Source organism: Anomalospiza imberbis, chromosome 1 (genome assembly GCF_031753505.1).
Source record: "Anomalospiza imberbis isolate Cuckoo-Finch-1a 21T00152 chromosome 1, ASM3175350v1, whole genome shotgun sequence".
NCBI lineage: Eukaryota > Metazoa > Chordata > Aves > Passeriformes > Viduidae > Anomalospiza > Anomalospiza imberbis.
Genome location: NC_089681.1, coordinates 88,802,565 through 88,817,296, shown reverse-complemented (window position 1 = coordinate 88,817,296; position 14,732 = coordinate 88,802,565). Strand labels below are relative to the sequence as shown.

The window sequence follows — 14,732 nt, the reverse complement described above, 5'->3', positions numbered from 1 at the left end:
AATACGAGAATATAAAAGATGAAGACTGCCCATGTTTCCTTGAAAAACCATTGCACCATTGCCTTTGGAGTAAGTAACTGGTACACACTCATATTCAGAAATTTCTCACTACAGGCAATCTCATCTACATTCAGAAAGAAGAAGAGGGATCAAAATACAACAGGTAGATTTAGTTCTTTGACCAGCAGCATGAAACCGTGAGCAATTCAAATGACAGATGTTTTTGGGATGGTTACACCTTCATGTGGAAATCAAGGTCTGTACCTATGTGTAGGAACGATGGCAAAAATATGAGTTCTTCTAAATGTTGAGGTATGTTCTGTGATGCAGGTGGAAGTAGTGTTTTTAACCTCTTAGGACTATCTGCCCATAAGATATATATAAGAACAGCAGGAGCTTCATCAGATACTTATTCAACTTACTATTTTCCTAGTACAGAGTATTTGAAAAATTATAGCCTTTGCCTACATTTTCAGAATACTCAAGTCACAGAGCCCTGGAAATGGAAGATAACAGAAACTGATTCTGTCAGGAGTTTGGCCCTTAGCAAGGAAAGAGCTCTCTGCAGTTCAGTCAGGGGCAGCTTCATGTGACAAATTTAAATGTGGGGGTCACTGAAAAGGCAACAGCATTTCTTGTTTTCCAAATATAGCAGCTGGACTGCAGTGACTCTCCTATGTGTGACTACTGTGACTTATTGCACTCTGATAATTTTCACCTGCTGGGTGGCACAAAGTCCTCTGAAAAGCCAGCAAATCCTGAAGCAAACAGGTCAGCGCACCATTTTAAACAGCAGTCAAACAAACCAGCTAATTATGCTTATGATCAACATAGAAGATATGACAAAGCCAACACTAAGCACTAGGCAAAAATTCTTGTTCTTGGGTAAGTCTGTCTGCACTGTTTCCTTTGATCAGTATGGGTTTTTAAAGAAAGAAAGAGCCAAAATTATTTACAGGCCTGCTTTGCCCACCGCTTAGGAAAGGGAGACAAAGAGATTTACACCTACTGTCTGTGCAAGATGCCTCTTGGCATGAAAGGTGCTACCACAGTCAAATAAAGCATTCTGCTAGGAAATGCTAAAGGTCTGTTGTTTTCTCGAAGGATTAGAGGTTACCTAACAGGGATTACAAAGAAAATGCAACTTCCACTTAAGGTTGTCAATGAAAGAAATCCTTCATTAGAATTACTCTAAGATTATTACACCACTGAAGGAAATAATGCTTTTGCTCTACACATCTTGCCTTGTTTATATCCTTGTATCATCACAGCTGTTTGAGTACTGCTGCTATTCTTGTGTATTACCACTTTCTTCTCTGCCCCACCTCCTTCTTTTCATATCAGCTTTGTAAAGGTGATAAATTACTATAAGGAGGAATTAATTTATTTCTTTCAAATACCTACAGACAACTTAGAATCTGCTTTACAAGATGACAACAGAAGCTTACAAACTACATCATTATTTGATCAATAGAAAAAAACTGTAATGCTTTGGTAGCAATACAAGGGGAATCTCCCCAAGTTTCAACATGGAAGGCAGAGTCAGACTTCACAGAAAAGATTTTTCCTGGGAAGGCCTTTAGGGTTATGTAGGGATGGTTCAGAGGGTGGCTACATGTGGGGTGTGAGGCAGGGATGAAGGAGGTCACACGTGGGACAGAGGTGTGACTGAAGGCTGCCTTCTGAGCTGGCTGAAGCACTGATCACCTGATGTTGCAGCCTGGACAATGCCTCATGGCTGTGGGTCCAATCTGAGTCACACTACAAAACGTGGACAACACAAAGCAATAAGAAGGGCAAACCTATTGACAGGACTTGTATTTACTCTCAAGTTGCATCTAGGATGGTTTATAAGCCAGCTGGTCATAGTGAGAGCACACTACAACACATAACTGGTAGAAACTGTAAAATTTAATGATAAGCACATTTTTGCTGCTGTTTGTTTTTAGCTTAAAAAATTGGCAGCCTGGGTTAGTAAATTTTTAAATTCCTAATAAGCTAGAGTAAAAAGCAGGTAACAGATTTAAATGCTCCTGAATTTATGAAGTAGGCTATACTTCTAATATATGTGAAAACTTCTAATTTTTTTATTGATTTCTACCAGATTTTGTACTGCTATTGTAAAAAACTTTAGACTTCAAATTAATGAGGCTTTAAAGCATATGCATAAGTTCTATTGTGATTAAGAAGTAACCTTATTATGCCTTTATATAATTTGTTGAATTAATTGCCTTAGTAATTGACAAGGGAAACAGCATAACAAATGGAAGATGCACTCAATGACTGACATATATGTAACAGATGTCAACTATGTATTGTGTTACTGGTGTAAAACAATGATGTTTGTAAAACAATGGCATTTTGCATAAACAAGACATTAAAAACTCAACAAATTAATTATCCTGAACAAGGAATTATTATCTCTTCTGAGCTGTTTCAAGGGAAAGTACATTGTTCTGTGCTCATCAGGATCCAAAACCTTTATATGTTTCGCTTTTCCACAACAGTTAATCCCAAAGTGACTCAACCAGACAACACCAACACACAAAGGCACAAACCCACTACATTTCTCCACAGCCCGGATGCTTTATTCTTTTGCAGTCAGTGACTACTGCCTATTGCTGTGATTTTTATTTCTATTGCTTTATATTTCTGATTAGTTTTTATTTCTATTTGCTAAGTAACTACACATGTATCCAACAAAGAGGGCCAGAGCTCGGCAAAGTCAAGAGAAGTGTTTAGAGATCTTATTTTGCACAGTCTTGCAATTCAGAATTCTCTATTCCCATTTCCTAGGATTACAATTATGTAATGTCTGGCCATAAAACTATATGGGATATCAATTTACTGTTGTGAAAAGAAGAACACTTACCTTTATCAAAAATTTCTTTCAGCACTCCTCGTTTTATAAGCTCCTCTCTGCTTTGCCTCATTGACATTTTTCTTTCCAAAGCTGTAAGCAAAGGATAAGGGTCAATATAAATAGAAAAGAAGGTAAATTATTGTTTTAAAAGGTTCTATGCCTTTTAAATGAATTTTAAAAAATGCTCTTTCTCCTCTTCAAGTCAGTGGCAGTTTAGCATCTTGAAATAAAGGTTACTGGTAGTCCAGAGAATCTGTCTGCTACTGTAGTGTGGCTGTTATTGACAGAAATGGCAGTAGACTGACTGATTTGAGGGTATGTCTGCATACCCATTGCTTGATTTTGACACATAAGCCAAACATTTCTGATTTCTGTGGAGAATTAGAGACAGCAAAGGGAGAAAAAGGAAATTATTGCAGAAGCTGAAGAGGGAAAGGTAAGAAAGAAGGCAACACAAAGGCTCAAACCAGGGAAAGATGTGGCCACAGGATATGACCAAGGTCTGTGTCCATGCTGTGGAAGAGAATGAAAGCCAAGGCTTCTTTGCCACCTGTTCCAGTGAGGGCAGATGAAGGTGTTTGGGACAGTGCAAAAAATAAGCTGTTTAATAGAGCCTTCTCTTCCTTAGAGGAGTGTTTTCCCCTAAAGAGATGTAAAGGAAGGGAAACTCCCAGAGAGCCACTGCAATTTACACCAGATCTGAACAGCTCAAGTTCTGTATTGGCTGCTTGGAGACTGTGGTCACTGAGGCAGCAAAATGACAGATAGAAAATACATGTTTCTTTAGTGCAGTAGTAATTAAAACAATGTCCAATTAAGCAAAACACCACAAAGGACACACACAGAGGCAAAGAACTGAAAGCCAGCAAGCCGGGGGCTCAAGAAGTGATGTGAAGGAGTGGCTGTGACTGAACCCACTCTGTGAGAAACAAGCCTGTGCCTGCCAAAAAAGAGGCACAGTCAAGGGCAAATGGCTTCTGCCATATGCTCCTCTATCAGACCCAGCACTGATGCACACACACACAAATGAACTGGGACTTAGCATCCTCAGCCAGCCCAAGGCAGATTTAAAGCAAAAGAGGCGTGGAAACCCCCTCTTCTCCCCTGAAAACAGGAGGGTGCAACCTTTCTTGGTACTGCTGCGTGTTGACTGTTCCCACAGGGACCCATATATCTGGTGAATTAGCTATGCCTATACCAGTAACACTGTGCTCATTGCAACTTATTTGCTGCCAGATACTTAGGGCTCAGTATGAAAAGGCCAGCTCTGCTTCACTCTTCTCCATAGGATAAATAGAGACTTCCCTGTTCTTAAAATCAGTTTTGAGTGTGTATTCTTCAGGACAAAGATGACCAATATGTACAGTCAGAAGCTAGTTAAAAATCCTGGTCTCCCCAGGGAGAAACACGCTCTCTGAACTTCAGTGTGGATCAGAATTAAGGGCAGGTCCCTTTGGTGAAGCACAAGACCCCATACCCATTAACCAGCCACATGGTGCAGTTTGATTTTGGAGGTTGTTAACGTAACAGCCACAGAATTTTCCAGAGTGCTTTACACCCATTTGAAGAAGCACTTTAGGCACCTCAACTGACTTGCAATGAAACACTGATTTCTAAATTTCTAAATTTCTAATATGCTTTTGAAAAGAAAGGCTCAATGATAAAACTCTGGAGTCGCACTGCTGACTTCTCCCCAACCTGCCTTTTCCCTGTGCTGAAAAGGTCTTGTTCTGGTACAGCATTTAAAACTTTTTCCTCTTTCTCCTTAAGAATAGCTGCTCTCAGACCTTCCAAGAAAAGCCAGAACATGCTGAAACTAATTCCTGAGCCTTCTCCCACCAAAGAAATTGTTAAAACTCTGAGTTTAAAGACCAATTTGGTGGCACCCAGCACTTTTTCCAATCGGTTTCAAAAAGTGTAATTTTCTATTAGAATAAGCAGCAAACTGGACTTGCTCTTCAGTGAGAATCCAAGCTGGATGAATCAGCTGCAAAGCAGCAGGTGTTGTGTATAGCCAGCAGCACTGCCCACAGAACAAAGACACAGGTAAATTCTATTTCTGTACTTGACCACAGAAAGGTAAGTAACAGATCCACTTTTTGCACACAAATTCACCTGGGTGCCCCGTCTCACCCTCCTGCCCAGTCAAGAGCTGGTAATGCAAGGTAGCAGCATTATGACCAACTTCATGGCTAGGAGCTCCCACCTCATTATCACAGTACTGGTAAGAAACACAGTAATTTTTCAGACTGGAATTAAGGCTTTTGGGGAATCAGGTGCTAAAAAGGGCTATCAGGACATTTAGAAGAAGTGCAGGAGCATGTCTTTCAAACCAATTGCTGAGGAAGACCCTCCAGTAGTGACTAAGACTTCTCAAAGTAGTGGACTATTTTTGCAGTTGCAGAATTTCAAAGATAGAATATATATATTTGGAAGACTGTATATGAATAAACTGCTCAGATACTCCCTATTGTAATCTGCTTGTGTTCAAGAATGAAAAAACACACAACCCTCGAGCTGAAGCTCAGACAAAACCCAATTTTTTCAGTTTCTAAATCCTTTCTAAGTAGGTACAGGACTTATAGTATTAATTATTTTCCTACTAAGCCAGTTTAATTAATAAGACATTTAGAGGAAGGGCATGCTGGGCTAAGAGCAGCACTGAATGATAACAGATGTTATACTAAAACTGTGGAACATGCTGCTTTTCTTCAATACAAATCTTCTTCCCAAACAAGTGTCGTACATTTAAGTGCATAACTGTTATACTACTGCTGATCAGATGGGAAAAAAATATAAGCATTTAGATGTAGAACTCATTAGGGTCTAACACCGTGAACAATGAAATGCTTTACTTGGTCTGGATTTCTCTGGCTAAGATCGCCAGTTCTTTTATGAAGGATTTTCTTTTCAAGCAGAAAGCTGGTACAAAATAAATTCATTCACTCTCCACTGAGAAGGAATCCATTCACAGCAGAGGATAAATGTAAACCTTTGAATTAATCCTTGATTCATGAGAATCATGTAAATTCTGTGATGGGAAAAAATGAATTATAATTAATATTTAAGAAAAGATGTATTACTTCATTAGTGATTTTCCTTGGTGATTAACCTATTTTTTTTTCATTTATACAACCTTCCAGGAGATTAGAAATAAGCATTAAGCCCTCTTTATGGGATCTACTTTTGCCAGAAACTAGTTACTGTAACAAATTCATCCACTCTACAAGAAACTCTCAGTTACTAGTTTATAGAAATGTGCATTTTATGGTAGAAGCATACAGATTTTGCCAGTGTGCTCTGCAGTACACTGCTTCTTTTATGCTTTGATGAAGAAACAGTGGGAAATGTTTTTATTAATATTTCTGAGCTGGTATTTTTGAACTTGTCCCTCATGAGCAGCCCCCCTCTGCTGTTCAAGCAGAGTTTTTCTCTGTGGCAGACCCATTAAGATCAGTGAAGCCTTGACAGGGTCGGGAGAAGTTCCTGCCCCTCCGCTCTGAAAATCAAACACAATTTTGTCTTTATTCCTTTAACAGGCTGCTGTGCTCCGTGATGGCAGTGGCTGTGGGCTGCTCCTCCAGCTGAGAAGGCGAAGCTCCGCGCTGCCTCTGAGCCAGGCGCTTCTGCTGCTCCATTAACCAGCCAAAGAGGCATTTATGCAGTCACGACACGCAGCCTTTCCATCCTCCTATCCTTCCCTCCAAGACTAAAACATCTCAGATGAACTACTCCAACCTGCTTCGGTATGAGGCAATAATAAATTAATAAATATTATTATACAAGATAATAATAAAGTGTCCTCCTTTGCAGCAATTGTCATGTTGCTGCTTAACCAAGGGGTGGACTAAATAAACAAGTCCTGCCCTTTTCATCTGACAACTGAAACTAAATCCCAGTCTGTGCTGGCCAGTTGGATCTTAACCTTGCTTTTTTTCTGAGGTTGTCCTTGGCTTTTGTTTTGAAAAGCATTGGGGGATGCTTTGCATGAATTCTTCCTTTCAAAGGCCACTATTATTTTAATTATGATATTAGAAAGCAAAGATTGTTATAGTATCAAGCTGAGAGCAGAAGCTTTCTGGTGCATCAGTTATAGGAATCTGCTTTGCTAATAACTCAGATCTGAATAATTAGAAGCAAGCAAACCAATTGCTTTGCACAATGTTTAGATAAACAACCATCACTGTTTTCTTTGGTTTTATAACGGAGATGAGATTTTCAAATGTGATGGATTATGTATTAAAAAATGTTACATCACCTTGAAATTTTCCCAACTATGTAGAGTTTCTTAGCAATCAAATGGACCATGATTCAGCTGACACAAATTTTTACAGTGTGGGTTTCTGCCTCTGAGTTGGCCTCCTTATTTATTAAGAGCAAGTCTTGGGCATGACTAACCTCAGACTACTGTAAGAATCTAAACAAGATTGAGCTGCACCTTGGAAGTGCCTGTTAGGCTTCACTGACTGTAAAGGAAGCTAAGGGTGAGTAGCTGAAATAAAGATGCATAAAAATAGGGCTGAATATACTCCTGAAATCAAAATTGACTGAAGACAGTAGTTATAAGAAAAGATACACTGCTATAGATGCAAGTCTTAGACATCACTGAGGAAAATGTAGATGTGTCAGCTCACAGAGAGCTCCATTAATTTTGGGGTTGTTTTAATAGCTGTGGCATGACTCAGCTGTGGCTCACTCAGCACTGCTGCTGTGAGCTTGGGGTATGACCAATACCAAAACATATCTTGTTTGAAAAAACTGTATTGCTCTGCTCATTGCTAAATATGAATTTTGCTTGGCTTCAAACATGCATAGGTCTCTTGAAGCCTGAGGAAAGTAAAAATATTCCAACAGGTTTCTGAATCTTTGAGATTTAAAATTCCTCACAGAAGTTTTGAGCATCTCTAATATCAGCCTAGGTTTTCCTGCAACAGTACCAACTACAAAACCTAATTCAGAAAGATTACTACCTAGAAAACATTGGGAGCCTCTTTATGTCTGTGTGTCTGCCCAACAGACACAACATTCCTTGTTGCGACTGTAGCCTAACACTCCCATTCTATGAAATAAAATAAGTGAACATTTGAAGGAGAAAAATAGGCTGGTATAAAAGGTTAAGCTTGATTTTGAAAAGTGTATAGAAGTACCTCTCCAAATCAGCTGACCAAATAAACCCCCTTCAGTATGTGAATCACTTGGAAAACTTCTGTGGCATGTGCTACGAGGCAAACTAACACAGAAAAACCCCAGAGCATTGATGCCACACTAAAGAGTAACTCAAAACACTCTTCAAGCAAACCCAGATCATCATTACAGAAGTGGAAAAGTGAGGTACAGACAAGCTGCAGCAACTTGGCATGTCACCTGCTATGTCAGCAGCAAAGCATTAAGAGCACCTGTTCTGTGACCATGGGCCAACACTCTAGGCTTGGAAATGACCCTTCTAGACTTAAGATTTGCTACTGTAATCAAGGCAAATAAAATAACAGGAAAAAGAGGCAAAAATAAAATTAACATCCCCCCTCCCCCGATTAATTTAATTTTATTTCATTTCCAGTCTTGCAAGTACAACTGGATTTATTTTAGATTGCGACAATGTAAAAGCATAGAGAAGATGATGTGAGGGCATCTTGCTTCCACTCAAATTCAGACCAGCTCAAGACAATCGTCCATTTCCAGTGAGAAGCACTGGACTGGGAGCATGATAAATCTTCATTTGTGATAGGTAAGCCTTTGTAATAACCCAGTAAAAATATACACATTCCTCTGAGAGCACAAGATCAAATCTAAAATTCCTGGTTACTCACTGGAAGAGTTTAGGAGGTGTAACAGTTGGCACACCTGGTAACGACAGATAAAAACTCAATCTTCTCTTCCTTACTTACTGAGACAGAAAGTAAAAGTGAGGAAGAAGTGAAAGCAGCCTTAAGAAAACTCTAGACTTGTACTGACCATTCCTACATGTAAACTGCCAGAGAACAGACTTGGGAGGAAAGTGGATGCAAAGTCAAGTCTGCAAATACACAATTGCAGAAGCTAATCAAAATACTGCAAACCATAGTAAGTGAGATCACAATACAGTAACACAACTCAGAAATAGAGCATACAACCAGAAATTCAGCAAACACAAGGAAAGGCAAAGAAATTATATCTGAACAACTCTACCACAATAGTTCTTAATTCTTTCTTAACCAAAGAAATCGGAAACCTAATCCAAGAACAGATGGACTGTATTTTTTTTCATACAGAAAGACTTAAAAAAAAAATCTATCAAAGAAGGTGTCTTCCTAGGGAAAGAACTACATTTCAAGTTAGATCTAAAGAAACCCAACATAATGGATTTCACAGGCCAAACTGAGCAAGCTGGCAGAAGATGAATGCATGAAAACAGGAGATAAAACAAGAAATCTTGACAAACATAACAAAAGCTGTGTGTTTGAAAAAAAAAAACCAAACCTAAGAAAGTAAGTTTGAAAAGAAAACAAGATTGTAGACACCTTAAGAAAAAAGTTACAACCCTCAGCTGCCCAGCTAATAAAGAGCAAAACAGAACTCCACTGTCAGTGAACTGCAATAATCTATCAAAAGGATTTTTGAAAGACTTGCATTTTTATACCTTTTATACATAATTGATTTTCTAGTCAAACTTGAGAAGTTAGGGAGACATTCAGAAAGCAGATCAGACTATTGAAAAAATGAAGAAAATACATTTCTTCTGTTCTTCCCTCTGAATTGCTGCACAGTGTTTTCATGAGTTCATAGATAGTACTAGGTCAAGAACTGGAAAGCTGAGCCAGCAACAGGTATTGCTTTCCACAGTTTAATGAAAAAGGAGATTCTGTATCTTAATTAAAGAAATTTGCAACAAGGCAACATAGCATAACTTAATGTACACCTGCTCTGCAAATACAGAGTGCAGAGTGGAAAGCCATAACCTGGCACCCAGAGACTTCTTAATTCAGTCATCAAAAACAGTATTGAAGGGGTGGTACTGACTTATTAGAAGGCTTTCATCCAAGCAAGAAACCTGACAGGCTAGAACAGCCCCTGCTTATGTCCATAATACTACCAGCACCCTATACAGCTATAGCTGTGTTAAAGCTAAATTGACTGTAGTGATTACCACCACAGTTCTTACTGCAATGAGATTATCTCCAAAGCACCAGCAAAAGACAGCAACCATTATGGTAGGAGATCCATTTACATTTTCACATATGATGGTTTTCCCTACAGGCTTCTGTGTAACAACATGCAGAGGCTGTAGTATCAAAGAAAAACTAAGAATATGGGTTCTACATGTCAAACCTTTGCAACTGGACAAGATGAGTGATGCTATCTGAAAAAAATATGGCAACATCGGAAGCAGCTGTACATCCCAAGGAACGGCTGCTTTTTACAAGTGACTCAACTTGCTTTAGGTACCTTGCAGTCTCAGATTTCTGTACGTACAACAGACAGAAACTATGCTAAAAGTAATTGGGTGAAGAGCTGGGTGAGATATCTGCAAGGTGTTTCCTTTACCCTGAGAAGGTGGTTCTCGAATGATGATACTAGAGAAGGGATCTGCAGCGCCATCTGTTACAGCAGAAATGTCTATTTGCAATATTGCAATATTCTGCGGCATAATAGTTCAAGAGACCTCAAAGCAAAAAAACCCCGGTGGACATTGCTTCAATGACTCCTGTGACTCTCTGGAGAGTTCTCTCCATGACAGAGTTTGCACACGGCATATAACTACCCGGGCAAGCTGCTGCTTTTGGATTTGCTCCTCATCAGACAACACTTGCAGATGGCAAAATACAGAGCACAGTTTACATAAAGAAGTCTAGCAGATGTCAGGAAACTAGATTTTCCAGAGTATCTTTTAAAGGTGAAGGGGTCAGCTTTTTCTGAAGGGGATGGAAAAATGGGGGAAAATATAGAGATAAAATCAAAACAGTGGCATGCTGATGATGAGATGGCAGAAAGAATGCTTGGACAGACCACCTGGAGATGACAACCAAGCTACTGGCCAGTATTTGGTCCCCTCATTTGCCAGCTGGGAGGATCACCTTGCTGACAGAAAAGAGACCTGTACCTGGTAAGACAAGCAGCACAACTCTCTATAGCAACAGCCAACTGCTGTGTAGTTTTACAGATTGAGTTCACCTTTATTTATATTGCCCGGTACCCACTGCCAGACAGATGTGTAAATCCAGTGTTTTACTCCCTAACAACACCCTATTTTAGCTACAATGAAAAAGCCTGCTCTGCTGGATGCTCCTATTTCACCAGAAAGGGATTTGAGATAATTTAAAATACATTCACACATGACTCAAACACTGTTGAAGTAAATTACAGTTTCCCACTTACACTGGAATAATTAGTACACCGTAGCCTCCCAAACTGACACACAAAATAGATGGGGACTTGTTTATCTGTGTCCACATGTAACCCTACTAAAAATAAATACAAAGCACAGCTTGTGACTAAGAAATACCTACTTAAATCTGAAGTTGGCTTAGCACCATTTTGAGAGAGTTGTTATGAATATTTCATATACTTCTCAGAAACCACCACTACTGTTGTACACCCAGAAAATCTTGACTAAGCACATAGAAATTAAAAATGCATTTGTTATTGAAATGAACTGGCATCAGCCCTTCAACACAGACCTCTGTTAGGAGCCAAACAGGAAATCATTAATTTAATGCTTGATTATAGGAATGACTAAATCACAAAGCAACAAACACTTCCTCCAAAATAAGAAGATTCTTGAATTGCAGCTGTCACACCATCCAGCAATTATATTTGGATGATATTTCCAGCTTGTGCAATGGCACTAGCTGGCTGGTACCTAATGTTGAAAAAACCCCAAAGTGTCTTTAACGCCAGTGTCTTATCTCCCAAAATAGTGCAGTCTGCTTTCTGGCTTGGTAGCAGATAACAGTTCAAGCTACAGTAAAGGCCCACCATGCAATTTCAGCATGTTTTATACATTCAGAGCCTTGGTCTGACTTTTTTTTGATTCTTTGGGGTGTAAAGATAACATTCCCAGATGGAGAGAAACTTTCCATTATACATGGCAGTCCTCTGGAATCAACAGACTGAAAAGAGACCAGATTGTGATTTCAGTTACAGTAACATGAATGCAGAACAGCTTCATGAGAATTTGGCATGCACCATCCTGCTTTTAATACAAATTATTTCATTATTTTAATGGGAGATATTTTATAAAAGCCATCAATGATGACATTGTTTTATGCTTCAGGAATAGGCAGCCCTAATTCTACACAATTAACAGCTGTATTAGTCATTCCCACCCAGATGATAGTGCTTGGAAACTCTGAACAGAATTATCTGAAAACATCATCCTAATGCTTGGGGCAGTAAAAAAAGGCAACAGAAATCTGAAATTACTAGGAAATATATACAGTCCCTTTGTGTTAGTGTAATAGTCTACAGCTAACACAAGTTTGGGTATCCATCTCCAAAGAGATACATCAGAACTAAAAAAGTTATGAAAAAATGAAAAAAGAATGACTAAAGGGATGGGGTTTGAAGAGCAATAAAGAATAATAGCAGAACTTCTTTTTTTTTCTTTTTTTTTTTTTTTGGTCATCTATTCTTTTACAGCAAGGTCCAGGTTCCCCTGATATTCACAAAAATACACGGTTACTGTCATCTAGGCTGTGCACTGCGTAAACCAGACCGCTCCCTCGGAGGAAAATCAAGGCACAAAGCAGGACAGACAACAGCAGTACACGTATTCTACATGTCCTCTGCTGGGAGCTACACTAGACAGGGCTTCCTTGGCCTGGCATAGCCCTTCAAAGAATTCCCACAGCCCTGGCATGCTTCCAGACCCATAGATGAAAGGAAACCCATGGCACAAGGGCTTTTGCCCTCTGAATGCACGAGGTGGCCTTTGGCAGCGCTGTGAGCTCCTGCTCTCCTGCAGCGTGGTCACGACCTGTTGCTCCAGGTGGGGGCCATTACCAGCACAGAGAGATGCAGCACCTGCTCCATGGGTCGCACTGCAGCAAGCACTGCTACAGCAAGGACAGAAGTCAACAGGGAACACAAGAGGTCTGCAAGACCATGAACAGTCATTGACTCATTCACGAATGCCAGAGATAAAAGGCATCCAACAAAATGGTCAGGGTGCAACTGAAAAACAGGTGCTTTTGTGCACAATGTCTTTTTTCATTGTGGAATTGTCTGCATGAGATATCCATTAAAGCTAAATTTGGTTCCAACAACACAGAGGATAAACCCATATGGTTTGACTTGGATGCAGCTTTTAGCTTATGAATTTCTGAGTGCTGCAATCTGATTTCTTAAGTCAGAAGTAAGATAAATAGTTGCTTATCCTGCTTCTTGCGTGTAACACAACCGTTGAGTACAAGAAAAGATACTGGACTACCATGGACCTCGGTTTGATCTTCTTGTCTGCCCTGGAGCACATTTATTTTTAAAACGTGTGTTTAATGAATCAGGAGAAAACACACTTTATCCCAACACACGAAACTATACCGTTAGATAATTGTCAGGAAATGTGCAAAGGCAGCTGATTTGCCTTTGAAAGAAACTTGAATTTTATCTCCTTGTCATGCAAGTCAGGGCATTTTTCTTGCACGATTAAATCAGACCTGTTAAGTAATACAGAGTTCAACACTGACATCGAAAATTACAAAAATTGATTCAGGTTTAATGGCCTGTGTAGTGCTGGTTGCAAAAGTAGCTTACTAGCTAGTGTGGCATTCAGGCTTAGAACCCTTTTTCAACACGGGCTTCGGGAATTTTCACTTATTAATTTCAGAGAATAATAAGACTTCTTTTACTTTGTTTCTTTCAGTTCTAGGAAGTACAGGAGTGTGTGCTGTATTTCATGTTGGACAAATCTTAATTACTATTAATTGCTTTCTGGCAATACGGTATGTGAAGTGACAGTGGAATGTGAACCTGAAATCTGAAATTCTGCCCAGTGTTGGGTTGTGACCTGACTATAGATGGTTTTTTAACAGAATAAAGTCAACTTGTTCCACAGATTTTGACAAATACTTCACAAAAGAACCACAGAGATAATGCAAATCACTGCTCTGTGGCAATTACAAGTTTATTCAAAGATGACACTACCTTGAAATATTTTTCTGAAGATTATCAAAATGCTGTTATGTTGTTATAAATACCTTTATTAAGATATTACTGCTGTAGCTTCAAATTTCAGATATGTCAGGGAAAAAAAACAATTTAGTGGATAACTCTACCTAAATATTCTTCTGTTCCAACTTTATCCTGGCCTTTTTCTACATCAGTAAGATTTGTATTATTTATTTTTGTGAACTTTAACTTATTTCTGTTGCATAACAGCAAAAGATGTCAGTCTATTTCTACCATTATAATTAGTTGCTGTGGAGATGGCTGAAATATCATGAATTATTATAATTGCAAACGAGGAATAAGCAGCAGGAAAAGATGACATTGATAATGTGCAAATATTGCAAGGTTCCTTGAAACTAGTTGACTATAAAGTATTTGAATTTGCCATAATAATAAGGAGACTTACAGAATAAGGGGGTGGTGTACATTTCAGACAAATACACTATGAAGATACACAATGGTTACGTATGATGGCATCTTAAATTTAGCTTAACATTAAAGCAAAATTATCATACAACCCACACATATTCTGATTTTGTTACATATAATTTTGCTGAAGGCCTATAGAAAAGCTATTTGTGGTATTCACCTTTATTACTATGAGGCAAAATCACCACAGCAGTAATCCATAAAATCAGTAGGTGTTATCTTGAACTAATCTTCTTTGGCAGATAAATGAAGGAGAAACAGGTGTTCAAGTATCTGCATGAAAAGCAGCTAGAATTAT

General features: G+C 39.0%; 1 protein-coding gene across 7 annotated transcripts in view; it reads right to left on the bottom strand.

The window, feature by feature from the left end:
* Nucleotides 1-14,732, bottom strand: part of PHACTR1 (phosphatase and actin regulator 1) — a 295,584-nt gene that overhangs the window by 66,529 nt on the left and 214,323 nt on the right. For all 7 annotated transcript variants that reach the window (XM_068172561.1, XM_068171731.1, XM_068174243.1 and 4 more), the window contains one exon: nucleotides 2,873-2,953. In XM_068172561.1, the coding sequence (XP_068028662.1) occupies nucleotides 2,873-2,953 (81 nt within the window). The remainder of the gene's footprint in view (nucleotides 1-2,872; nucleotides 2,954-14,732) is intronic.